This window comes from Salmo salar, chromosome 20, assembly GCF_965601325.2.
Source record: "Salmo salar chromosome 20, fSalSal1, whole genome shotgun sequence".
Taxonomy (NCBI): Eukaryota; Metazoa; Chordata; class Actinopteri; order Salmoniformes; family Salmonidae; genus Salmo; species Salmo salar.
Genome location: NC_138310.1, coordinates 26,877,841 through 26,904,740, shown reverse-complemented (window position 1 = coordinate 26,904,740; position 26,900 = coordinate 26,877,841). Strand labels below are relative to the sequence as shown.

Genomic DNA, 26,900 nt, shown 5'->3' with positions numbered 1-26,900 from the left:
CGACTCACTACGAGCTCACAGAACAGGGCTCCGGGCAGCCGAGCGGAAATGGAGGAAAACTCGCCTCCCTGCGGACCTGGCATCCTTTCACTCACTCCTCTCTACATTCTCCTCTTCTGTCTCTGCTGCTAAAGCCACTTTCTACCACTCTAAATTCCAAGCATCTGCCTCTAACCCTAGGAAGCTCTTTGCTACCTTCTCCTCCCTCCTGAATCCTCCTCCCCCTCCCCCCCCCCCCCCCTCCTCCCTCTCTGCGGATGACTTCGTCAACCATTTTGAAAAGAAGGTTGACGATATCCGATCCTCGTTTGCTAAGTCAAACGACACCGCTGGTCCTGCTCACACTGCCCTACCCTGTGCTTTGACCTCTTTCTCCCCTCTCTCTCCAGATGAAATCTCGCGTCTTGTGACGGCCGGCCGCCCAACAACCTGCCCACTTGACCCTATCCCCTCCTCTCTTCTCCAGACCATTTCCGGAGACCTTCTCCCCTTCCTCACCTCGCTCATCAACTCATCCTTGACCGCTGGCTACGTCCCTTCCGTCTTCAAGAGAGCGAGAGTTGCACCCCTTCTGAAAAAACCTACACTCGATCCCTCCGATGTCAACAACTACAGACCAGTATCCTTTCTTTCTTTTCTCTCCAAAACTCTTGAACGTGCCGTCCTTGGCCAGCTCTCCTGCTATCTCTTTCAGAATGACCTTCTTGATCCTAATCAGTCAGGTTTCAAGACTGGGCATTCAACTGAGACTGCTCTTCTCTGTGTCACGGAGGCTCTCCGCACTGCTAAAGCTAACTCTCTCTCCTCTGCTCTCATCCTTCTAGACCTATCTGCTGCCTTTGATACTGTGAACCATCAGATCCTCCTCTCCACCCTCTCCGAGTTGGGCATCTCCGGCGCGGCCCACGCTTGGATTGCGTCCTACCTGACAGGTCGCTCCTACCAGGTGGCGTGGCGAGAATCTGTCTCCGCACCATGCGCTCTCACCACTGGTGTCCCCCAGGGCTCTGTTCTAGGCCCTCTCCTATTCTCGCTATACACCAAGTCACTTGGCTCTGTCATATCCTCACATGGTCTCTCCTATCATTGCTATGCAGACGACACACAATTAATCTTCTCCTTTCCCCCTTCTGATAACCAGGCGGCGAATCGCATCTCTGCATGTCTGTCAGACATATCAGTGTGGATGACGGATCACCAGCTCAAGCTGAACCTCGGCAAGACGGAGCTGCTCTTCCTCCCGGGGAAGGACTGCCCGTTCCATGATCTCGCCATCACGGTTGACAACTCCCTTGTGTCCTCCTCCCAGAGTGCTAAGAACCTTGGCGTGATCCTGGACAACACCCTGTCGTTCTCCACTAACATCAAGGCGGTGACCCGATCCTGTAGGTTCATGCTCTACAACATTCGCAGAGTACGACCCTGCCTCACACAGGAAGCGGCGCAGGTCCTAATCCAGGCACTTGTCATCTCCCGTCTGGATTACTGCAACTCGCTGTTGGCTGGGCTCCCTGCCTGTGCCATTAAACCCCTACAACTCATCCAGAACGCCGCAGCCCGTCTGGTGTTCAACCTTCCCAAGTTCTCTCACGTCACCCCGCTCCTCCGCTCTCTCCACTGGCTTCCAGTTGAAGCTCGCATCCGCTACAAGACCATGGTGATTGCCTACGGAGCTGTGAAGGGAACGGCACCTCCATACCTTCAGGCTCTGATCAGGCCCTACACCCAAACAAGGGCACTGCGTTCATCCACCACTGGCCTGCTGGCCCCCCTACCTCTGAGGAAGCACAGTTCCCGCTCAGCCCAGTCAAAACTGTTCGCTGCTCTGGCACCCCAATGGTGGAACAAGCTCCCTCACGACGCCAGGACAGCGGAGTCAATCACCACCTTCCGGAGACACCTGAAACCCCACCTCTTTAAGGAATACCTAGGATAGGATAAAGTAATCCTTCTAACCCCCCCCCCCCCCCCCCTTAAAATATTTAGATGCACTATTGTAAAGTGGTTGTTCCACTGGATATCATAAGGTGAATGCACCATTTTGTAAGTCGCTCTGGATAAGAGAGTCTGCTAAATGACTTAAATGTAATGTAAATGTAATGTAAATGTAATTATCAGTCATCCACAAACACCAAAACATTGATACTAAGGATTTATTAAAAGTAGGATGATAATATCACAAAGCATTAAAAAATAAAAAAAAATAAAAAAAAAACAGTTCAATAGGTGCAGGCCTAAATACAAATAATGCCTTGATACTGTATGTGTCATTGATTTTGCATTATTCAGTGAAGAGTACAATTTCTTTGTGGAGCTTTAAGATTTTACATACCTGTATATATTTTTACATAGGTTTTTCAAGAGTATATTAAGGTGGGATTCCTAAATTCTATACAATTTATATTAAAAGTTTAAAACTTAAGACTACAAAAAGCTGAAAGTTATATTACAAACTATTGGAATCACTCAAATATTTAAGTTTGACTGTTTAGACTTTTAAAAGGAAGAGCAACTGACACATACAGAAACACACACACAGGAAATAAAGAGACTGGTTGTGTTCCAAGAGGATTACATTGCATCAACCACTGGTTTTGCGCCACATCTTCTGTTGCACAATCTGGCATCAGATTGTTATACAATTTGTGGTTTGCTGATATGTTAAACACCTACCCAAGTGTAGTGAGATCTGGCAGGCATCGGCAATGTAGCCAGCCGGTAACGCTAGAGTGAGACTACAGCACACACAAAAAGCATTTGGTGATTGTCTGCAGCTCTTTCCATCGACAGTCTTGCCCTCACTCATCTTCCTGTTCTTTGTTTTGCTTCTTAGGCACCTAGAAATGAATGTTGATACAGAAAAACATTAAACTATAAACAAATAATTATGGCCACCATAGAGGCTCCAAAGAAATAAGGATTGTTTACCTTTGATGGCCCTGCATTCCTTGGTCCTTTAATCCTTGGTCCCTCATTATTTTCTCTTAGGGGAGGTCTGGCAGATGGATACAACATATTTCATTACATTTGGAAGCCTTATCACTATATTATACAAAATAAAACACTTTCAACCCTAGTTATGTAACACAAGACGTAATCCAAATATGATGTACCCAAACAATTTCAAATGAAGTTGTGCCAAATCAAATTAAACAAATGTTAAAATTACATTATTACAGCAAGTGTCATTGTTCTTACCCCACAGCTGCTGCAGAGTTGGATTTGTGGCCTTCACTGAATAGCAAGTGGCCCCCCTCTGCCTCACTCACATGCTGGGGCCTGTTCTTCACCTGAGGATCACAGTTTGAGATCTTCCCTGGAATGGCTAGCCCACTGTGGACTCTCTGCCATTCATTTGGGCTTTGCACCTGGGGCTTCTCTCTGTCCAGCCCATCCAAAGGGACCGCTTTAGACGCAAGCATGTGCACACACACAACATTTGATGTAAACATTTTACATAGGTGGATAGATGGAACCCAAGCAACATTGACTTTGTTTTAAAGAAATCAGTGTTGTTCAAAATTATTGTGCATTGGTGAACGTGGGGTTCAGTGTCTTACATTGGTGCTTGAGTCTCTTCTGCACCTCAGAGGAGCTCCATCCACAGCTCTCTTTGAGGGGAAGAGATGGTTTTTGAAAGGACACTTTGTTGACCTTATCCACTAAGGGAGCCGTGCGAGGTCGGAGGTCACATTTATCCTGTAAACAAAGTGTCAGGCTATACTCAATTACTAGGTAATTACTATGGAAAAGCATGTTAGTGCAATGAAAATGCTGGAGTAATTACAATGTTAATATACAGGAATGGGAGCAAAGTGTTATCAGAATTTTTCTACCACTGTCAAAACAACTGTTTTCTCCATCATTGGTAATGTGACAGGACTATTTGACCTTAATGGCAAACACTATTTGAACATGATCTACATTATACAGCACCATCTCTTGCACTGTAAATAATGTACCTGGTGGTGAAAGACAACAGCCTCCTCCAGGGCTACTCCACAGAACTCACAGGGAATGACCACGTCTCTCTGTAGTGGACTGGCAGGTGGACTGCAGGAGAGCGGGGAGACTGAACGGGGGAAGTTGGAAAAGCTAGGGGTGTCAAGTGGGATGTGCAGAAGACCACCAGCACCCCTAGCAATCCTGTCATCATAGCATGGAGACGGAGGTCGCTTGCTGAAAGATGCAAAGGCTGAGGCTGGACTACAGCCAGTCTGAAAGACATGTGTGATTTTTTTTTATTTCTGCTAACCAGATAGGTCGTGGCTAGCTACCCTCAGGTGATTACCACATGATACACACTATTGATCAGCCCTGAGATGGAAAATTACTAACAGTTCTAACAGTCACACATTGTGGCATTCCCCAATAACTATCTACGTTATATAATTACGTTCTTAAAGGGGATGGGTGGGGAGACCAAGTGCAAGACACAAACTGGACAGTGACCAATAATGAATTGTTTGTGTGTTGTTTCTGTATGTCAGTTTGTTTTGGATAGATTGTTTGCCTTCATGCTTAGTTTGTGGATCCCTCTATGAGAATGAATGTATGTGGATTTGTGTGTTTGGGGAAGGAATGTATATTGACTTGACTGAGTTCTGTAGAAAAACAATGCAAAACAAATTGTCAAAAACAAAAATAATAATTAACTGTACTCAGGAGGAGATTCTAGGAAACTAGTCCAGAGGGAGCAAACAAGAGCAACAAAACAATGTGCACTCACAGTAAAGAAATAAGGGGCACGAGTTTATAACCAAGTGCTGCAGCATGTAAAGGAAATGTAAAGGAAATCCCTGGTCGGCTCAGGCTCAGCCTCCATGGCGTTAGCGTGACTTGTAGGCTAAGCAGCAAAAGATCCTTCTAACCTGGTGTAAAATGAGGTCCTCTTCAGGAAACAGCTCCTCACAGAACTCACAGGGCAACATGGTGTCTACATGGGGAAAAAAAGAGCAGAGAAATAATGGGTAAAGTAAGAAATATGATTTTATTCCGAACTTGTTTTTAATCATGACAGGGTTGAAGGAAGTAAAAATGTAAAAGGGAGAGGAGGGCAGCATACTGTAACAATATTAATCTCACATGAAAACAAACAAGGACAATAACTTATTTTAGTATAGCATCTGACCTGTCTGGTCATGTTCTGGTGCTGTATTGGTGCCAGTGGTGATATGTTGGTAGTTGTTGTTAGGGGGAGAGATGGGAGAGCCTCTGTTGGACATCCTTCCAAATTTGTGGTCCCAGACATCTGTCCACAATGCCCCCGCTCCTCCCCCAACATCCCCTGTGTCTCCATCACTCTGCAGGCTAAGGGCCAGAAGGTAGTCCAGGCTTGCAGAGTCTTCTCTCAGTGATTGGTCTGCAGGCCATGCCAATGATGCCATGCTGTTATTGTTGTTGCCCAGCACTGCAGCTTCCTGTTCCAGCACTGGGGGACAACACATGAGATGTTTTTACAATCACACAAAAAAGTAATTCAAGTTAAACAGTTTTCTACTTTAAAATAGGTCAGGGCGTTTTATCAAAACCAGACTAAGTTGAAGTAAATGGTTTTTGGATAATGTGAAAACTTGAACACTTTGTATGAGCCATTGGCAGACTTACAGTGGCTGAAGTCTGTATTCCTAGGGGCAATGTTCCCCCTTCCTCCCAGGCTCACTTGCCCCCGGGTGCTGTTGTGCACTCTGGCCTCCAGTGGCCGTGGTAGGGCCCTGCGGTCAGACGCACTGGCGTTGTTGTTCTTGTGGCCTTCTCCCTCCTGGGCTCTCAGCAGGTTACGGATGGAGTGAGAGTCAAACCATGTTCCTGGAGACTGGGTCTCTGCTGGGCTGTGACTTGCCCGGCTGTTGTTTCGCTCTTGAGGTGGTGTGAGGCTACCACACAAGGCTGGGTGGACAGCTTGCTCCCTCAACATTACATTGCACTTGCAGAATGGACAGGGCTCTGTGCGCGTCCCACAATAATCCTCATGCTCCTTGGACTGACTGAAAACCAGCTCCAGTTCACAGTACTGACACGGCACCATCCGCTGATTGCACTCAGATCTCTGGAAAAGAGAGGTCAGATGAAAATGCAATGAAATACATAAATCTGTAACCATCACAAGGTCTCCATCCTAATACAAGTTGTACATACCTGGTGGGATTCCATGAGGCTTTTCTCAATCTTTAAACCGCACTTACATTTCACCTGAAATTAAAATCAAATGTTTGTGAAGCCTCCTGTAAAACAATTGTACAGAAACCTTGGGATGATGTTCACTCAAGTTTGTAGTTCACCCACTTCCCGGCTCCCGCCCGCTCCATCTTTAGCACCATACCTGCATGTGCTCCTGTTCCTTGTGCTGCTGCAGATCTGAACGGGGCACTGGCTCTTGGCACACATCACACAGAGCAATATTCCGGCGACAGTGACTCTCATGCGTAGTGAAATTAGCCTCTGGAATGTCATGCTGACTAGAGTGAGAGAGAGCCGAAAAAGAGCAAGAAAGAGGAGTCAGACAGAATGTATCTATTAACATTGTGCCTACTTCTCAACTTGCCTGAATCTTCATACACTACATGACCAAAAGTATGTGGACACCGACTCGTCAAACATCTCATTCCAAAATCAGGGGCATTAATATTGAGTTGTACCCCTTTGCTGGTATAACAGCCTCCACTCTCCTGGGAAGGCTTTCTACTAGACGTTGGAACATCGCTGCAGGGACTTGCTTCCATTCAGCCACAACAGCATTAGTGAGGTCTGGCACTGATATTGGGCGATTAGGCCTGGCTTGCAGTCGGCGGTCCAATTCATCCCAAAGGTGTTAGATGTGCTGACGTTGCTTCCAAAGGAAGTTTGGAACCTGGTAGTGTTGCAACCGAGGAAAGCAAATGTATGCTCTATGTGCTTCAGCAGTCCCGTTCTGTGAGCTTGTGTGGCCTACCACTTCGCAGCTGAGCTGTTGTTGCTCCTAGACGTTTCCACTTCACAATAACAGCATTTACTGTTGACAGGGGCAACAGGGGCAGCTCTAGTTGGGCAGAAATTTGACGAACTGACTTGTTGGAAAGGTGGCATCCTACGACGGTGCCACATTGAAAGTCATTGAGCTCTTCAGTACAGGCCATTCCACTGCCAATGTTTGTCTTCAGAGATTACATGGCTGTGTCCTTGATTTTATACACAAAAAGCCGAATCGACTAAGAGTGTCCACATACTTTTGTATATAAAAGTGTACTTACCAATTGGCACAGAACTGTGTGCTTTCATTTGCCATGGCTTGCAGGGACATAAGGGAGAAAAAAAAGAGGATACAATTGCCAAGTGACATTTGAAACTGGGGTGGCAACCAATCCACTGAAGAAATCTGTGGCATCAAAGATCTCCTGTTATACCTAGTTTGTTAGATAGCGATATCTACCCACATTATTGCTAGCTAGTTCTCAGTATCTTTCCAAAATAAAGAATCGTATCGTTAACGTTCGATAATTAGCACACAAGCTAGCTCAGAAACGTTCCCATTTTGGCTGACAATGACCAAGCAAATATGCAACGTAGTTAGCTATTGTTTCTGTTCAATGCCGATAGCATCGATTGAGCCACATATACCCGTATCTATGAATGAGAAAGTTAAATACCTCCTGCTGCTGTGACTTGGTCCCTTGTTTGTTTACTTCGCTGGTAGCTAGGCGTTAGTTGGCTAGTAGCTAGCTAAAGATGAGGCTTTAAATCGCTGTTTTCAATAGCTAATGTCAGAATAAACTTCCTGAGCGACAAGAAAGCCCTTCTGCTGCTCACTTTGTTTTAGTTTCACCCTAGCTAGCTTGCTGATTTCCAAGATCGTTAACGCAAACCATGTTAGCAAGCGTTTCCTGAAAGTAGCTACCGAGTGACGCACAAGTATCTAGTATCTGATTCGCTAATCGAAATACTGTTGACCAATGAGACCAACCAAAACGGTCAACAAACACTTCGTCAAAATGAATAGTATTTGTGAATGTTGTCTTCGGATAACAACATTTCATTAACAGAATGTTAATTTTGATAACCAATAGCCTAGGCCATATTGATGGGAGTGGTTGTGTTAAAAAGTAGTAGTAGATGTTATCTTATGCCAGGCAGAGGGAGAGTGGAAGCAGTGAATGGTCAAGATGGGTTATTATCAAAAGGTGTAATTTAGTATTTAAAAAAAACTCATAGCCATTTTAAATAATTTCAATACAAACAGAATCTCCACAAATGTATTTTAATGTTAATTAAGCTATTCTGCTATGAATAATGTAATTTCAGACAATACTTTAAAGGCACAGGTTTGTTCAGATAAATGTTCTGTAAATTATCTTATTTACAGCAGAGTATTGGACTCACAGTTGTAACAATCACATTGCCCACAAATTACCTCCAATATATTTTTTCAAAAAAGGTCACACTTTTTAAAATTCCTTAACCAAAGTTAAAAGAATTGTTTAACAGCAATATCAAAAATATGATAAAATGTAACTCCAAATCTATGGCATGCCAAACTGTTTTTCATTGGATAGCTGGTAGAAAAAAAGTTAATCAAAAATTAAGTTAATGTGTAAAAAAAAAAAGTACCACCCCCCCCAAAAAAAACTACACTTAACTTATTCCAGAAACATATGGTGTGTAGTCTTATTCCCAACATATCATTGCCTATGGGGAATGTAACAGCACATTCAAAATCAATGTTGAACGTAATAAAATCTATAAGCACACATACTGGCAGTGTATCAGGTCACTTTATCCAGACAGATCAAACATAAGCACATATTAGGAAAACGTCTGAATATTACAAACATGCTGGAGATTTGTAAAGAAACAATCTTACAATTGCTTAAAACCATGTGTTGACTAGTAGACCATATTTTTACATGGATGCATTTTCAACCAAGGGGAAAAATGAGAGATAAGCTGTGTAAAAAACATTTACATTGCATTAAATTAAAGATTCTCCTGTACTTTTCTATAATTTGCCAGTAGTTCTGAAAGTAGAACTAACGAGCCAAAAGTGGTCCCCGAAAATGACATACTACATCAAGTATGTGCAGATATGTGCAACACGTCATTGACCTCTCTCACTTTGCTGTGTGTGCATGATGTGCCTCTTGCTAGCTGTCACTCATATGACAAAGGGCTGAAGCTCACTGGTTGAACTCAAATTGCTAGGGGGCTGGCCCACTTGGGGGAAAATTGCACAGCACTGATTCCATAAAACAGTCGCTTTTAAACTTGGGATTTCGTGGCTAATTGAGGTAAGACAGTAATTCTGCATGTATGAACTACACATTAACACATCCAGCCCAAAGCAGGAGGTTTAAAAAAATACTTAGAAGTCACGAAAGTTCTGGAGCATGTCTAAGGTATCAAATGGAGTAGCACCTAGACCTTTATACTCAGTCCAAATCAGGAAGAGGGTAAATACTAAAAGCTTTTTTCTTTATAAATAACATTCCATTTGTGGCAAGGAATTTGGATGGAATGGGATCAATTTAATTTGCGTCAAGGTGGCACAACCAACAGCCCTGCTGCTTTAGCACTGTGCCTGGATTGAACACATAATGACTAGGGTGAGTTAACATGTCACACACTCAGATAAGACCCCAAAAAATATATAAAAATAACATTTAAAAAAATGACCTATCACACACTCAACCTTGTCATTTATTGGTGCGAGCACTATTGCTATTATTGCATTTTGCATGCTTGAGTAAAGGTATGTTTAATAAACAAAAAAACAAGAATTGACTTGATACTACAATTAAGTACCAGCATAAGGACAAAGACATCCAAGGAATTTGACATAGTAAAAACATAACTGAGGCACATTATATGCTATTTGAGTGAAATGAGAATGAGTAAGATCAAAATATTCACATTATACTACATTTAATTTGTTTTCAAAATGTCATCCTCTGATACTTTGATTGCGTTCTTAAAATACCATATAACACCTAAGTAGTCAAGTCGAGCATAAAAATATGATCACTGATTGTTTATGAACTATGGAAGATGATCTATTTCACAAGTATATCAAAAGTGACGCTGCAACTATTTATTGATCAATATCTCGTCTTTTGCAACTTTGTTCATCTTAAGTGAAAAAAAAATCAAAAATACAAAAACTGCTCCAGATACAAGATCCAAAAAACAGTATAAGTACATTGACTAAAACCTCAACTGAAAACATGATATAAAAAAAAAAAACATTTTAACTATGTGCTTGTAAATCCTATAGGAAAGAAATGCTGGTTTCCATTTAAACTCCTAAATTATATTGGTCCACAGTACAGATCAGTAGGTCCCAATTATAGAATTTGTTTATCAAAACCACCAACAACAAAAAATACATTTAATATACTACACCCTGGTATCTTACCTTAAAGACTAGAGTGAGCTTTAACAAAACAAGCTCTGAAACAATGTCAACAGACAACTAGAGGGAGAGCGCAAAAAAATAGAACAGAAAACATACAGGTAGTGAATGGAGGGAGAAAAAAAAGGCAAAGTGAAGAAGTTACAGAAAGCCAGAGGGGGGAGGGGGGGTTAGAGAGCGAGAGACTAAGGTTTTTATCTGTCCTTGGAGCCCAGTTTCTCAATGAGATCCTGCAGAGGGGCCAGCTCACGACGATCAATGAGGTTGAACTCCTACACAGACACACAGTAAAATACCACACAAGCCATATGTAATCAAACAAAACGTTTTACCTGCTATACTATATTTACACAGGATAGTAACAAGTATGCCTTTTAACCATGATTTATAATAGAATACTATTTACTACATTCATGGAAGCATGATTTATGACAAGACACCTGTGATACAGTGAGGGAAGAAAGTATTTGATCCCCTGCTGATTTTGTACGTTTAACCACCGACAAAGAAATGATCAGACTATAATTTTAATGGCAGGTTTATTTGAACAGTGAGAGACAGAATAACAACAAAGAATCCAGAGAAACGCATGTCAAAAATGTTATAAATTGATTTGCATTTTAATGACGGAAATAAGTATTTGACCCCCTCTCAATCAAAGATTTCTGGCTCCCAGGTGTCTTTTATACAGGTAACGAGCTGAGATTAGGAGCACACTCTTAAAGGGAGTGCTCCTAATCTCAGCTTGTTACCTGTATAAAAGACACCTGTCCACAGAAGCAATCAATCAGATTCCAAACTCTCCACCATGGCCAAGACCAAAGAGCTTCCAAGGATGTCAGGGACAAGATTGCAGACCTACACAAGGCTGGAATGGGCTACAAGACCATCGCCAAGCAGCTTGGTGAGAAGGTGACAACAGTTGGTGCGATTATTCGCAAATGTAAGAAACACAAAAGAACTGTCAATCTCCCTCGGCCTGGGGCTCCATGCAAGATCTCACCTCGTGGAGTTGCAATGATCATGAGAACGGTGAGGAATCAGCCCAGAACTACACGGGAGGATCTTGTCAATGATCAAGGCAGCTGGGACCATAGTCACCAAGAAAACAATTGGTAACACACTACGCCGTGACTGAAATCCTGCAGCGCCCGCAAGGTCCCCCTGCCCGTCTGAAGTTTGCCAATGAACATCTGAATGATTCAGAGGACAACTGGGTGAAATTGTTGTGGTCAGATGAGACCAAATTTGAGCTCTTTGGCATCAGCTCAACTCGCCGTGTTTGGAGGAGGAGGAATGCTGCCTATGACCCCAAGAATACCATCCCCTCCGTCAAACATGGAGGTGGAAACATTATGCGTTGGGGGTGTTTTTCTGCTAAGGGGACAGGACAACTTCACCGCATCAAAGGGACGATGGACAGGGCCCATGTACCGTCAAATCTTGGGTGAGAACATCCTTCCCTCGGCCAGGGCATTGAAAATGGGTCGTGGATGGGTATTCCAGCGTGACAATGACCCAAAACACACAGCCAAGGCAACAAAGGAGTGGCTCAAGAAGAAGCACATTAAGGTCCTGGAGTGGCTTAGCCAGTCTCCAGACCTTAATCTCATAGAAAATCTGTGGAGGGAACTGAAGGTTCGAGTTGCCAAACGTCAGCCTCGAAACCTTAATGACTTGGAGAATATCTGCAAAGAGGAGTGGGACAAAATCCCTCCTGAGATGTGTGCAAACCTGGTGGCCAACTACAAGAAACGTCTGACCTCTGATTGCCAACAAGGGTTTTGCCACCAAGTACTAAGTCATGTTTTGCAGAGGGGTCAAATACTTATTTCCCTCATAAAATGCAAATAATTGTATAACATTTGACATGCATTTTTCTGGATTTTTTTGTTGTTATTCTGTCTCACTGTTCAAATAAACCTACCATTAAAATGATAGACTGATCATTTCTTTGTCAGTGGGCAAACGTACAAAATCAGCAGGGGATTAAATACTTTTTTCCCCTCACTGTAGAATCATGACAATCATTTCTAAACAGCAATAAAGAGAACATTTGATATTTGGAATGTATTAGTAGTGGCACCTGGACAAAGAAGATGAAGTGTTTGAAGGAGGTGTTGAGGTGAGCCTCCTCCTGCAGTTGCATCACAGAGTCAAAATGCTGGTGGTAGATGTGGGCATAGACTCTGAACAGGCGCTTCAGAATAGTCTTTGCCACAGACATGAAGTTCTTGGGAAAGGGCACTCCTAAAGGAGACAGAGCGGGAGTTCTATTATCTAAAAGCCAAAGGTCTAGGCTAAACTTATGAAGGTTTCGAATTTATAAGAATTGAATTTAACTAACCTATCTTTGAGGGGAAGAGTGTCTCATCATCCAGCTGATCCTGCACCCAGGTCATCAGGTAGTCTATGTACTTGGGAGCAGAGCACTTGATGGGCTTTTTGATGTTGGTGCCATCTGCCCAGTGGTATTCATACCTTGAGGGAGGTAGAGATGGACCAATAGCGAGATGGAATGAGAATTTTAGTTCAGTTTTAATAATGTGAAATTCTGGCTTCCTCTGAATGTTTTTGGCACAATTCAACATCACTGTTTGTTGGACAGTCACACATGCCTAGAAGAGGGCATCTTCCTAAAAAGACCCAGTTTAGGGTATAAAAAGGTTGTCCTACTAGACACAGAGCATTTTACCAGTGCACAGATTTACTTTCTGTTCTTAGAAGAGGAGATTTACCATAAATGATTAGTACAGAGTATACTAGAGTAAGATTCAAGAGCTTGAAAAGAGCATAAGAGACTAGCGGAGGTGTTGCTAACATTTACGATAGCAAATTTCAATTTACAAAAAATAAATAAATAAATAAATAAATAAAGACGTTTTCGTCTTTTGAGCTTCTAGTCATAAAAATCTATGCAGCCGACTCAATCACTTTTTTTTATAGCTACTGTTTACAGGCCTCCTGGGCCATATACAGCGTTCCTCACTGAGTCCCCGGAATTCCTATCGGACCTTGTAGTCATGGCAGATAATATTTTTTGGTGACTTTAATATTCACACGGAAAAGTCCACAGACCCACTCCAAAAGGCTTTCGGAGCCATCATCAACTCAGTGGGTTTTGTCCAACATGTCTCCAGACCTACTCACTGCCAGTCATACTCTGGACCTAGTTTTGTCCCATGGAATAAATGTTGTGGATCTTAATGTTTTTCCTCATAATCCTGGACTATCGGACCACCATTTTATTACGTTGCAATCGCAACAAATAATCTGCTCAGACGCCAACCAAGGATCATCAAAAGTCGTGCTATAAATTCTCGGACAACCCAAAAGATTCCTAGATGCCCTTCCAGACTCCACCTACTCAAGGACGTCAGAATACAAAAATCAGTTACCCACCTAACTGAGGAACTCAATTTAACCTTGCGTAATACCCTAGATGCAGTCGCACCCCTAAAAACATCTGTCATAAGAAACTTGCTCCCTGGTATACAGAATATACACGAGCTCTGAAGCAAGCTTCCAGAAAATTGGAACGGAAATGGCGCTACACCAAACTGGAAGTCTTCAGACTAGCTTGGAAAGACACTACCATGCAGTATCGAAGAGCCCTCACTGCTGCTCGATCATCCTATTTTTCCAACTTCATTGAGGAAAATAAGAACAATCCCAAATTTATTTTTGATACTGTCGCAAAGCTAACTAAAAAGCAGCATTCCCCAAGAGAGGGTGGCTTTCACTTCAACAGTGATAAATTCATGAACTTCTTTGAGGAAAAGATCATGATCATTAGAAAGCAAATTACAGACTCCTCTTTAACTTCTTTGGGATAGGGGGCAGTATTTGCACGGCCGGATAAAAAAACATACCCGATTTAATCTGGTTACTACTCCTGCCCAGAAACTAGAATATGCATATAATTAGTAGAATTGGATAGAAAACACTAAAGTTTCTAAAACTGTTTGAATGGTGTCTGTGAGTATAACAGAACTCATATGGCAGGCCAAAACCTGAGAAGATTCCATACAGGAAGTGCCCTGTCTGACAATTTCTTGTCCTTCTGTTGCATCTCTATCGACATTACAGCATCTGTGCTGTAACGTGACACTTTCTAAGGCTTCCATTGGCTCTCTAAAGCCACCAGAAAGTGGAATGGGGTGTCTGCTGTCTCTGGGCAAAGTACAACAGCTCTGTTTGTGAGTGGTCAGCCTGGGGACAGTGAGACTGGAGATGCGCGGTCACGAGACTTCTCAATTTTTTCCATTGTTGCCCGGTTGGAATATTATCGCTATTGTACGAAAAAAAAATAGCATAAAAAAGGATTTTAAACAGCGTTTGACATGCTTTGAAGTACGGTAATGGAATATTTTGAATTTTTTTGTCACGAAATGCGCTCGCGCGTCACCCTTCGGATAGTGACCTGAACGCACGAACAAAACGGCGGTATTTGGATATAACTATGGATTACTTGGAACCAAAATAACATTTGTTGTTGAAGTAGAAGTCCTGGGAGTGCATTCTGACAAAGAACAGCAAAGGTAATCCAATTTTTCTAATAGTAATTCTGAGTTTAGTGAGCCCCAAACTTGGTGGGTGTCAAATTAGCTAGCCTGTGATGGCCGAGCTATGTACTCAGAATATTGCAAAATGTGCTTTCGCCGAAAAGCTATTTTAAAACTGGACATAGCGATTGAATAAAGGAGTTCTGTATCTATAATTCTTAAAATAATTATGTATTTTGTGAACGTTTATCATGAGTAATTTAGTAAATTCACCGGAAGTGTTCAGTGGGTATGCTAGTTCTGAACATCACATGCTAATGTAAAAAGCTGGTTTTTGATATAAATATTAACTTGATTGAACAAAACATGCATGTATTGTATAACATAATGTCCTAGGAGTGGCATCTGATGAAGATCAAAGATTAGTGCTGCATTTAGCGGTGGTTTGGGTTTATGTGACATATATGCTTGCTTGGAAAATGGCTGTGTGATTATTTGTGTCTATGTACTCTCCTAACATAATCTAATGTTTTGCTGTAAAGCCTTTTTGAAAATCGGACAATGTGGTTAGATTAACGAGAGTCTCATCTTTAAAATGGTGTAAAATAGTTGATTGTTTGAGAAAATTGAATTGTGGTATTTTAGTTGGTTTTGTATTTCGCGCCATGCGATGCCATTGGCTGTTGGCTAGGGGTTCCGCTAGCGGAGCATCTGTCCTCAACAGGTTAAATCTGCGTATTCCTCCAAAGCTCAGTCGTCCTGAGTCTGCACAACTCTGCCAGGACCTAGCACCAAGGGAGACACGCAAGTTTTTTAGTACTATATCTCTTGATACATTGATGAAAATAATCATGGCCTCTAAACCGTCAAGCTGCATACTGGACCCTATTCCAAATAAACTACTGAAAGAGCTGCTTCCTGTGCTTGGCCCTCCTATGTTGAACATAATAAAACGGCACTCTATCCACCGGATATATACCAAACTCACTAAAAGTGGCAGTAATAAAGCCTCTCTTGCAAAAGCCAAAATATAAAAACTATTGGCCTATATCAAATCTCCCATTCCTCTCCAAAAAAATGTAAAAGCTGTTGCGCAGCAACTCACTGCCTTCCTGAAGACAAACAAAGCATACAAGACACTTCAGTCTGGTTTTAGACCCCATCACAGCACTGAGACTTTACTTGTGAAGGTGGTAAATTACCTTTTTATGGCGTCAGACCGAGGCTCTGCATCTGTCCTCGTGCTCCTAGATCTTAGTGCTGCTTTTGATACCATCGATTACCTTATTCTTTTGGAGAGATTCTTTTGGTCTAGAATAAATTACACGGACAAGTTCTGGACAGGTTTAGATCTTATCTGTCGGAAAGATATCAGTTTGTCTCTGTGGATAGTTTGTCCTCTGACAAATCAACTGTAAATTTCGGTGTTCCTCAAGTCTCCGTTTTGGGACCACTATTATTTTCTCTATATATTACCTCTTGGTGATGTCATTCAGAAACAATGTTAACTTTCGCTGCTATGCGGATGACACACAGCTGTACATTTCAATGAAACATGGTGAAGCCCCAAAATTGCCATCCCTGGAAGCCTGTGTTTCAGACATAAGGAAGTGAATGGCTGCAAATGTTCTACTTTTAAACTCGGACAAAACAGAGATGTTAGTTCTAGGTCCCAAGAAACAAAGATCTTCTGTTGAATCTGACAATTAATCTTGATGGTTGTACAGTCTTCTCAAATAAAACTGTGAAGGACCCCTGCGCTACTCTGGACCCTGATCTCTCTTTTGACGAACATATCAAGACTGTTTCAAGGACAGCTTTTTTCCATCTACGTAACATTACAAAAATCAGAAACTTTGTCCAAAAATGTATCCATGCTTTTGTCACTTCTAGGTTAGACTACTGCAATGCCCTACTTTCGGGCTACCCGGATAAAGCACTAAATAAACTTCAGTTAGTGCTAAACACGGCTGCTAGAATCTTGACTATAACCAAAAAAAATCTTATATTACGGCAGTGCTAGCCTCTACACTGGCTTCCTGTTAAGGTAAGGGCTGATTAAGGTTTTACTGCTAACCTACAAAGCATTACATAGGCTTGCTCCTACCCATCTTTCCGATTTGGTCCTGCCGTACATACCTACACGCACGCTACGGTCACAAGATGCAGGCCTCCTTACTGTCCCTAGAATTACTAAGCAAACAGCTGGAGGCAGGGCTTTCTCCTATAGAGCTCAATTTTTATGGAATGGTCTGCCTAGCTATGTGAGAGACGCAGACTCGGTCTCAACCTTTAAGTCTTTATTGAAGACTCATCTCTTCAGTAGGTCCTATGATTGAGTGTAGACTGGCCCAGGAGCGTGAAGGTGAACAGAAAGGCACTGGAGCAACGAACCGCCCTTGCTGTCTCTGCCTGGTCGGTTCCCCTCTCTCCACTGGGATTCTCTGCCTCTAACCCTATTACAGGGGCTGAGTCACTGCCGCTTTTCCATGCCGTCCCTAGGAGTGGGTTGAGTCACTGACGTGATCTTCCTGTCCGGATTGGCATCCCCCTTGGGTTGTGCCATGGTGGAGATCTTTGTGGGCTATACTCGGGCTTGTCTCAGGATGGTAAGTTGGTGGTTGAAGACATCCCTCTAGTGGTGTGGGGGCTGTGCTTTGGCAAAGTGGTTGGGGTTATATCCTGCCTGGTTGACCCTGTCCGGGGGTATCGTCAGACGGGGCCACAGTGTCTCCTGACCCCTCCTGTCTCAGCCTTCAGTATTTATGCTGCAGTAGTTTGTGTCGGGGGGCTCGGGTCAGTCTGTTATATCTGGAGTATTTCTCCTGTCTTGTCCGGTGTCCTGTGTGAATTTAAGTATGCCCTCTCTAATTGTCTATTTCTCCCTCTCTCGGAGGACCTGAGCACTAGGACCATGCCTCAGGACTACTTGGCCTGATGACTCCTTGCTGTCCCTAGTCCACCTGGCCGTGCCGCTGTTCCAGTTTCAACTGGTCTGCCTGCAGCTATGGAACCCTGACCTGTTCACCGGACGTGCTACCTGTCCCAGTCAACGCTCTAGAGACAGCAGAAGCGGTAGAGATACTCTGAATGATCGGCTATGAAAAGCCAACTGACATTTACTCCTGAGGTGCTGACCTGTTGCACCCTCGACAACCACTGTGATTATTATTATTTGACCCTGCTGGTCATCTATGAACATTTGAACATCTTGGCCATGTTCTGTTATAATCTCCACCTGGCACAGCCAGAAGAGAACTGGCCACCCGTCATAGCCTGGTTCCTCTCTAGCTTTCTTCCTAGGTTCTGGCCTTTCTAGGGAGTTTTTCCCTAGTCACCATGCTTTTACACCTGCATTGCTTGCCGTTTCGGGTTTTAGGCTGGGTTTCTGTACAGCACTTTGAGATATCAGCTGATGTAAGAAGGGCTTTATAAATACATTTGATTGATTAAATTTGATTGACTAGCAGCCTAACACTACCATGACCTTGAGACCGAAAATAGAGCAAGAAGAAGGAACTCTGAGGAGGTGCAAAAACTACACAGAAAAAAAATATAAATGCAACATGTAAAGTGTTTCACAAGCTGAAATAACATAACCTAGAAAATGTTCATATGCACAAAAAGCTTATTTCTCTCAAATGTTGTGTACAATTTTTTACATCCCTGTTAGTGAGCATTTCTCATTTTCCAAGATAATCCATCCACCTGACAGATGTGGCATATCAAGAAGCTGATTAAACAGCATGATCATTACACAGGTGCATCTTGTGCTGGGGACAATTAAAGGCCAAGCTAAAAAATTGGTTGTCAGACAACACAATGCCACAGATGTCTCAAGTTGAGGGAGCGTGCAATTGGCATGCTGACTGCAGGAATGCCCAACAGAGCTGTTAACAGAAAATTGAATGCACAGAGAGACCGTGATGAGATCCTGAGATCCGCCGCCATCATCTCATGTTTCAGCATGATAATGCACGGCCACATGTTGCAAGGATCTATCTATACACAATTCCTGAAAGTTGAAAATTACCCAGTTCTTCCATAGCCTGCATACTCAGACATATCACCCATTGAGCATGTTTGGGATGCTCTGGATCGACATGTACGACAGCATGTTCCAGGCCCGGAGAATATCCAGGCCTGGAGAATATCCAGCAACTTCGCATAGCCATTGTAGAGGAGTGGGACAACATTCCACAGGCCCCAACCAATGGCCTGATCAACTCTATGTGAAGGAGAAGCTGCATAAGGCAAATGGTGGTTGTATAAGGCAAAATGGCAGTCACACCAGATACTGACTGGTTTTCTGATCCACGCCCATACCTTTTTAAAAAAAAAATGTATTAGTTATTTGTGACCAAGATGCACATCTGTATTCCCAGTGATGTGAAATCCATAGACTAGGGCCTAAAGAATTTCTCTCAATTGACTGATTTCCTTATATGAAGTGTAACGCAGTCAAATATTTGAAATTGTTACGTTTGTCGTTTTTTTAGCTGAGAAGAATCAATTGACAAAGTGTCTCAGAGAAGGACTGATGAACTAGGATTCATTTTCCCCTTTAAATCATAATGAATAAGACTACATAATCAGGTCAGCACTCCTGTGAGACGACTTGTGAATATGGGCTCAGAAAACTCCAGAAATTATTTGTTATGTACTGCATTAACACTGTAAAAACATGAAGTGAAACTAACGCAAGGAACAAAAGTTTAAAACTAGGTATCAAAATGAAACATTTGTGTGTCTGTGGGGGAAGTCAGGCCTGGGCGGACCATAGCAGTGGCATGTGAATAACTAACCTATTCAAGTTCAAGTGGAACTGACAGCGTATTAGCAACATGAAATCGTATTATGATAATATACACCCACAGGAAGAGTATTACACCTTTTACATTCTGACAAGCAAGCACTTAAATATGGTCATTTTCACACATTCATAGAATGTTTGGGAATGACGTTGAGTAAGGCATTTGTGAAAATTCTATAGCCATAGAGTGGGAAAGCGGCTGTGCGTTTAGACAATTAATAAACACTGCAGCAAATAAAACATTTGTCTTGCCCAGGACAGGAGTCTATACATACCGGTGCGCCTTAGCCAATTAGAGATACAATAGGGTTATATGCAAATAAGCCATTTACCACATGGGCCGAACATCATTCACTTTTAACTGGATCGTGTGTTTACAGGCAGTAGCAACAGTGCGACTTTAGATATTAAAAAAAAAAATTAAATGCCAAAAAGCCAAACTAAACCTGAACGATTTCTGCAAATATGTCTTACATTTGGAAACTTTACAGTCCTGTTGATCAAACCACCATGAAAAGGTAGGCTCTCTCTCTCTCAGTTGCCTATACATCAACAATATCAACTAATGTTAGCAAGACCGATATGATCTAAAATCTAAACGAGGAAACAGTAGATAAACCCTCCGACTTATTCAGCTTGTAGTTGGCGGTCAAAAGTGCACTGAAAAACGATGGGGAATATTAGCCTGCTCGCCCGCCAATGCATGCTTGTCCCAAGCCACGTTTTGACGACTGAATGGGAACTTGCCTGTCCGCCCATTTGACGATGCTAAATAGATTTGATTGACAGCTAAGAGCTATGCTAAACTGTGGATGACAATCGTTGAAGTTCAGCTTGCTAGCTAGCAAAGTGATTCACATTTCTTGCAAGCTAACCAAATAACACCATGTCTCGCCTAGCCACAGAAATACAATATCAACAGATATACACTACATGAACAAACGTATGTGGACACTTGCTTGTCGAACATCTTATTCCAAAATCATGGGCATTAATATGGAGTTGGTCCCCCCTTTGCTGCTATGACAGCCTCCACTCTTCTGGGAAGGCTTTCCACTAGATGTTGGAACATTGCTGGGGGGACTTGCTTCCATTCAACAATGAGCATTAGTGAGGTCAGGAACTGATGTTGGGCGATTAGGCCTGGCTCGCATTCTGCGTTCCAATTCATCCCAAAGGTGTTCGATGGGGTTGAGATCAGGGCTCTGTGCAGGCCAGACAAATTCTTCCACACCGATTGACAAACCATTTCTGTATGGACCTCGCTTTGTGCACGGGTGCATTGCTGAAATGGTAAAGGCCTTCCCCAAACCGTTGCCACAAAGTTGGAAGCACAGAATCATGTAAAATGTCATTCTATACTGTAGCGTTAAGATTTCCCTTCACTGTAACTAAGGGTCCTAGCCCGAATCATGAAAAACAGCCCCAGACCATTATTACTCCTCCACCAAACTTTACAGTTGGCACTATGCATTGGGGCATGTAGTGTTCTCCTGGCATGCGCCAAACCCAGATTTGTCCGTCGGACTGCCAAATAGTGAAGCGTGATTCATCACTACACAGAACGCGTTTCCACTGCTCCAGAGACCAATGGCGGCAAGCTTCACACCACTCCAGTCGACGCATGCTGATCTTAGGCTTGCCGCGTTGAAAGTCACTGAGGGCTTCAGTAAGGCCAATCGACTGCCAATGTGTGTCTATGGAGATTGCATGGCGGTGTCCTCGATTTTATACACCCGTCAGCAACGGTGTGGCTGACATAGCCGAATCCACTAATTTGAAAGGGAGTCCACATAGTTAGCTACATGATATGTACAAAAGTATCTAACGTTAGGCTGTGTTTTTAGCTTGCTAAATACATAAGCTAGCCTATTAGCCACGTTATGACTGAATTGTGATCATTTCCCTTGGTAGTTTGATCATGTTGGCATTCCCAGCCTTAGTTACATTTGTCCACTTTTGTCCAAAATAGAGTCATTGAAACTGAAACAGGGCATCCCGAATGGCTGGAGGAAGAAAACAATGTACCAGGACAGATGTGATTTACAACCTGGGTGCAATATTTGTTGGACTACAAACATGCATTGGTTTATTAAATTAATCCATGCATTGAACTGCATCCATCTATTCTGCCAACAATGCCTTACTCTGTCATTTTGAGTCATACAACTTAATTTTTAAAACACCTTATAAAGTTGGTTTTGTAGCATGAACTGGGAATTTTATATTTTGACTGATATGATTGTTTCATATCTGCAAAGTAGTTTAACTGGAACAGCATTACCACTCTTCAGGTAATTTCAGAGAATACTACAAATTAAAAATAGGGAACATGCATGGAATGTGTCTGTCTGATGAAGGTTCTTAAGCCAAAAGTTAGTCAAATTCATCCACAACAAAAAGAATGGTGTGTGTGGAATTTCCTTTTCCATTTGAATAGTCTGTCTCCCTGCCCATCTTACCTGGGCCCTGCAGACATCACAGAGCAGCTGGTCTCAGTGCAGAACTCAGTAATGGTGCCGTAGAGCATGTTGATCTGATTGAAGAAGTCCACAGCTGAAACGGAGAACAGACCCTTATTCTAATATTGATTAAATTGTACCCCATAATGACAAAGTAAAAACAGGTTTAGAAATGTTTGCAAACGTATTCAAAATAAACTGAAATATCACATTTACATAAGTATTCAGACCTTTCACTCTGTTGAAGTACCTTTGGCAGCGATTACAGCCTCGAGTCTTCCTTGGTATGACGCTACAAGTTTGACACGTTTCTCCCATTCTTCTTTGCTGATCCTCTCAAGCTCTGTCAGGTTGGATGGGGAGCGTCGCTGCACAGCCATTTTCAGGTCTCTTCAGGGATGTTCGATCGGGTTCAAGTCCAGTCTCTGGCTGGGCCACTCAAGGATATTCAGAGTTTTCTCCTGAGCCACTCCTGCATTGTCTTGGCTGTGTGCTTAGGGTCGTTGTCCTGTTGGAAGGTCATCCCAGACTGAGGTCCTGGGCGCTCTGGACCAGGTTTTCATCAAGGAACTCTTAATTTTGCTCCGTCAATCTCTTCCTCGATCCTGACTAGTCTCCCAGTCCCTGCCACTGAAAAACATCCCCACAGCATGATGCTGCCACCACCATGCTTCACCGTAGGGATGGTGCCAGGTTTCCTCCAGACCTAACGCTTGGCATTCAGGTCAAATAGTTCAATCTTGGTTTAATCAGACCATAGAATGATTTTTTTCATGGTCTGAGAACCTTTAAGTGCATTTTGGCAAACTCCAAGCGGGCTGTCATGTGCCTTTTATTGAGGAGTGGCTTTCTGTCTGGCCACTCCACCATAAAGGCCTGATTGGTAGAATGCTGCAGAGATGGTTGTCCTTCTCGAAGGTTCTCCCATCTCCACAGAGGAACTCTGGAGCTCTGTAAGAGTGACCATTGGGTTCTTAGTCACCTCCCTGACCAAGGCCCTTCTCCCCCGATTGCTGAGTTTGGCCGGGCGGCCAGCTCTAGGAAGAATCTTGGTGGTTCCAAACTTCTTCCTTTTAAGAATGATGGAGGTCACTGTGTTCTTGGGGACCTTTAATGCTGCAGAAATGTTTTGGTACCCTTCCCCAGATCTGTGCCTTGGTACAATCCTGTCTCGGAGCTCAACGGACAATTCCTTCGACCTCATGGCTTGATTTCTGCTCTGACATGCACTGTCAACTGTGGGACCGTATATAGACAGAAGTGTGCCTTTCCAAATCATGTCCAATCAATTGAATTTACCACAGGTGGACAGTTATAGAAACATCTCAAGGATGACCAGTGGAAACAGGATGCGCCTGAGCTCAATTTCTAGTCTTATAGCAAAACATCTGAGTGCTTATGTAAATAAGTTTATTTTTTTATGAAAAAATATATACATTTGCAAACATTTCTAAACCTATTTTCACTTTGTCATTATGTGGTATTGTGTGTGTAGATTGATGAAGGGGAAAAAAACAATTTCAACATAACAAAATGTGGAAAAAGTGAACTGCATACTTTTCTGAATGCACACGCAGACACCCACCCACACTTGTGGTCAAATATATTGGCACCCTTGCACTTTTTTCAAGTAACTCACTATTTTCCCCTAAAAATAAAGTTGAAACTTACCGAAGTATTTAGTCTCTACAATTCTTTATTTCACTGTTAATATTACAAAACCTTTGTTTTTGATTCAGAACTTAATATATCCATTTAAAATCAGAAAACAGAAATGGCATTGACAAAATTTACACCCTAGACTTATTATTTGTTATCACAGCCTTTGATCCAAATAACTGCACTTCCTATAACTGCACTTCCTATAACCATAAGAGCTTCCTGCACCTCTGTACTGGAACTCCTCTGAAGCAAACTGCTCCAGTTCTCCCAGATTTGAAGGGTGCCTTCTCCCAACTGCTGTTTCAGATCTCTCCACAAGTTTTCAATGGTATTTAGATCTTGACTCATTGCTGGCCACTTCAGAACAGTCCAGCGTTTGTCTTGAACCATTCCTGGGTGCGTTTTGAAGTGTATTGGGGGGGGGGGGGGGGGGGGGGGGGTCATTCTCCTGCTGGAAGACCCATGACCTAAGGAGACCCAGCTTTCTGACACTGGGTCAAACATTGCGCTCCTAAATGCCTTGGTATTCTCCTGATTTCATGATGCCATGCACACATTCAAGGCACCCAGTGCTAGAGACAGCAAAGCAACTCGAAAACAGCACTGAACCTCCATGTTTGACTGTATGGAAGGTATTCTTTTCTACTAAGGCTTCATTCTGTAAAACATACATATGGTGTTCTTTACCAAAATGCTCTAATCTGTCCACAGGACATTCTCCCAGAAGGATTTTGGCATTACCAGGTGTGTTTTGGCAAATTGCAGTCGGGCTTTCTTATGTCTCTTTCTCAGCAGTGGGGAGAAAGAGACATAAGAAAGCCTGACGGCAATTTGCCAACACCCCTGGACATGCCAAAATCCTTCTGGGAGAATGTCCTGTGGCCAGATGGGTCTCCTACCATATAATCCCCTTTCATTGAGTTGGCAACAGATGGTGCGAGATGAAACTGTCGTACCTTGTGTCTGAAAGTCAGCTTGAATCTATGTGGCAGTTGATTGAGGTGCTTTCTCCACCATTCTAACAATCCTTCGCTACAATCATCCATCAAGTTCTCTTGCAGCCACATCCAGAGAGGTTGGCTACTGTGGCATGGGCCTTAAACATCTTGATGACATTGCGTACAGTGGAAACAGGAACATCAAGGTCTGTGAAGACAGACTTGAAGCCTCGAGATTGTAGACAAGCGTGGACAATCTTGCGTCTGACTGACCTCATAATTCTCTGGTTTCTTTCTTTTCTCCATGTTCATTGAGGTACACACAGCAGCAAGAGGAGAATGAGTCTTTTTCTCTATTCAAACTCATTGAATGAGAGATTTTTATATTGCAGGCACCTGCAACTCACCACAGGTGAGTTCAATTCCAAAGTAAAGGTGAATCACCTGATTGAAATCGAATTATTTCTAACTACTTCTAGAAGGTGCCAATAATATTGTCCGGGCCATTTTAGGATTTTTTGTGGAATAAGGTAAGATTTAGTAAATTATTCGGATTTTTTGGTTTTGTTCAACTGCAAACCAAAGATGTGTGGATACCAAAATATTTTTGAATTTAACCAGTTTTCTGGAAGAAATTGTGCATTGAGTCATTTTGCAGACGCGCTTATCCAGAGCGTTTAGGGTTTAGTGCCTTGCTCAAGGGCACCGACAGATTCAAACCAGCGACCTTTCGGTTACTGGACCAACGCTCATAACCACTAGGCTACTAGACTGTGCGGTCGCCTGTGAAACCTAAAGGCTGTCATTTGAACAGGTGTCAATTCAATCTTCTGTGCTCCCCTTCTTCAATCACCCTTTACTCACTGTTAACAGCAATCCACTCATTGAGATCTTCCCCCTCTGGCAACATGACAGCCTGCCTCAGGTTCCCACTCCCCAGCGTTGCCTCTGCATGCTTCAACAGCTCGTATTGGTGGGAGCCCTCTGGGATGTTCTTCTTCGGCTTGAAGGTCTTAGACGAGCGACTGCCACTGGATCAAGGGAGGAGAGGGAGCTCGAGTCAAACTGTGATGTTCCACGTTTGAGCTATTAGTGATGAGTAGATGTGCTCACTGCTCAGATATGAAATCATACTAGTCAGTCTTCCTGTTAAACACTGTCCTCTAATCAGCAGACAGCAACAAAACAGGAAGGAACCCATGCTATCTATAATTGTTTGCTATTTAACTTGTTCACTAACGTTAGTTGTCGACATGCTAAAAATGCGTAGTTCCCATGATGAGTGACACCTAACAACTTAGGCTAGCTATAACGTGACATGATCGTGTTATTTAGCTAACTAACATTAGCTCATCTAGCTAGCTGGGTAACGTTAGTCACATTTAGCGAGCTATATTAAAACGTAAGACAAAAGTTACAGCGACAGCTATGACAATCTGTGGTTACATCATGACTAATGAGTATATCTGTCTGCATCGCAAACATAGCTAGCTAGCCAGTTAGCGAACTACCAGTAAAAACGTGACATATAGCTACTTACAATAGGAAGCTCATCGTTAACTTAGTTTCGGTCGAAAAACGAAGACAATTGCAGAGCAAAGAATATCGAAGCTCAAAAGAAAACTGTCGTGTCGAACGTTTCACTGGTTGTTTGGTGAATATACAGCCTTTCTAGCTTCCCTGGTGAAAAGTCTCCTAACTTTCTAACCCTTCTCTCGCTTGTCAGTGTGTAGTCGTACCCTGAAGAAATAATATTTTGACGTAGATAGTTAGCACAACATTTTGCTGACATGTACGTTTGTCGCCCTCATATGGACTCTCATGGAAATTATTTCAGTAATTGTTATAATATGATGGTTCAGCAGTATTTATACGGTCCTTACAATGCTGGTTTCTTTGGACGTTCAAACTCAGAAGTTACACAATTTAAGTTGAAATTGGTTAGGTTTTTATGTGGGGACGTCACAAGGATTTCGGATAGCCCTAGCAGTATTGATACGCAATTACATATTATGACACTCATTTATAAAAAATATTTAAGTGTCAGAATTCTTGACTTCCGGATGTTCAGTTTTCATGCCAGAGGCACATGCTAAATGACAATGGGCTCCACGTGCCTGGGTTTGGATGTTTTCACCA

At 42.7% G+C, this 26,900-nt stretch overlaps 2 protein-coding genes across 2 annotated transcripts; both read right to left on the bottom strand.

The window, feature by feature from the left end:
* Positions 1 to 2,139: 2,139 nt before the first annotated feature.
* LOC106580351 (TRAF-type zinc finger domain-containing protein 1) lies at positions 2,140 to 7,897 on the bottom strand. The gene is made up of 12 exons (XM_014161294.3): positions 7,626 to 7,897; positions 7,230 to 7,266; positions 6,323 to 6,458; positions 6,139 to 6,192; positions 5,608 to 6,049; positions 5,132 to 5,431; positions 4,872 to 4,936; positions 3,963 to 4,217; positions 3,561 to 3,699; positions 3,199 to 3,406; positions 2,929 to 2,995; positions 2,140 to 2,837 (listed from the first exon to the last, which is right to left on the bottom strand). The coding sequence occupies exons 2-12, from the start codon at positions 7,262 to 7,264 to the stop codon at positions 2,799 to 2,801; spliced, it is 1,740 nt and encodes a 579-aa protein (XP_014016769.1). The 5' UTR covers positions 7,265 to 7,266; positions 7,626 to 7,897; the 3' UTR covers positions 2,140 to 2,798.
* Positions 7,898 to 8,219: 322 nt separating this feature from the next.
* Positions 8,220 to 26,591, bottom strand: mob1a (MOB kinase activator 1A). Its single transcript, XM_014161297.3, has 6 exons — positions 26,302 to 26,591; positions 25,626 to 25,792; positions 22,162 to 22,255; positions 12,729 to 12,862; positions 12,468 to 12,631; positions 8,220 to 10,653 (listed from the first exon to the last, which is right to left on the bottom strand). The coding sequence occupies exons 1-6, from the start codon at positions 26,313 to 26,315 to the stop codon at positions 10,576 to 10,578; spliced, it is 651 nt and encodes a 216-aa protein (XP_014016772.1). The 5' UTR covers positions 26,316 to 26,591; the 3' UTR covers positions 8,220 to 10,575.
* Positions 26,592 to 26,900: the final 309 nt, after the last annotated feature.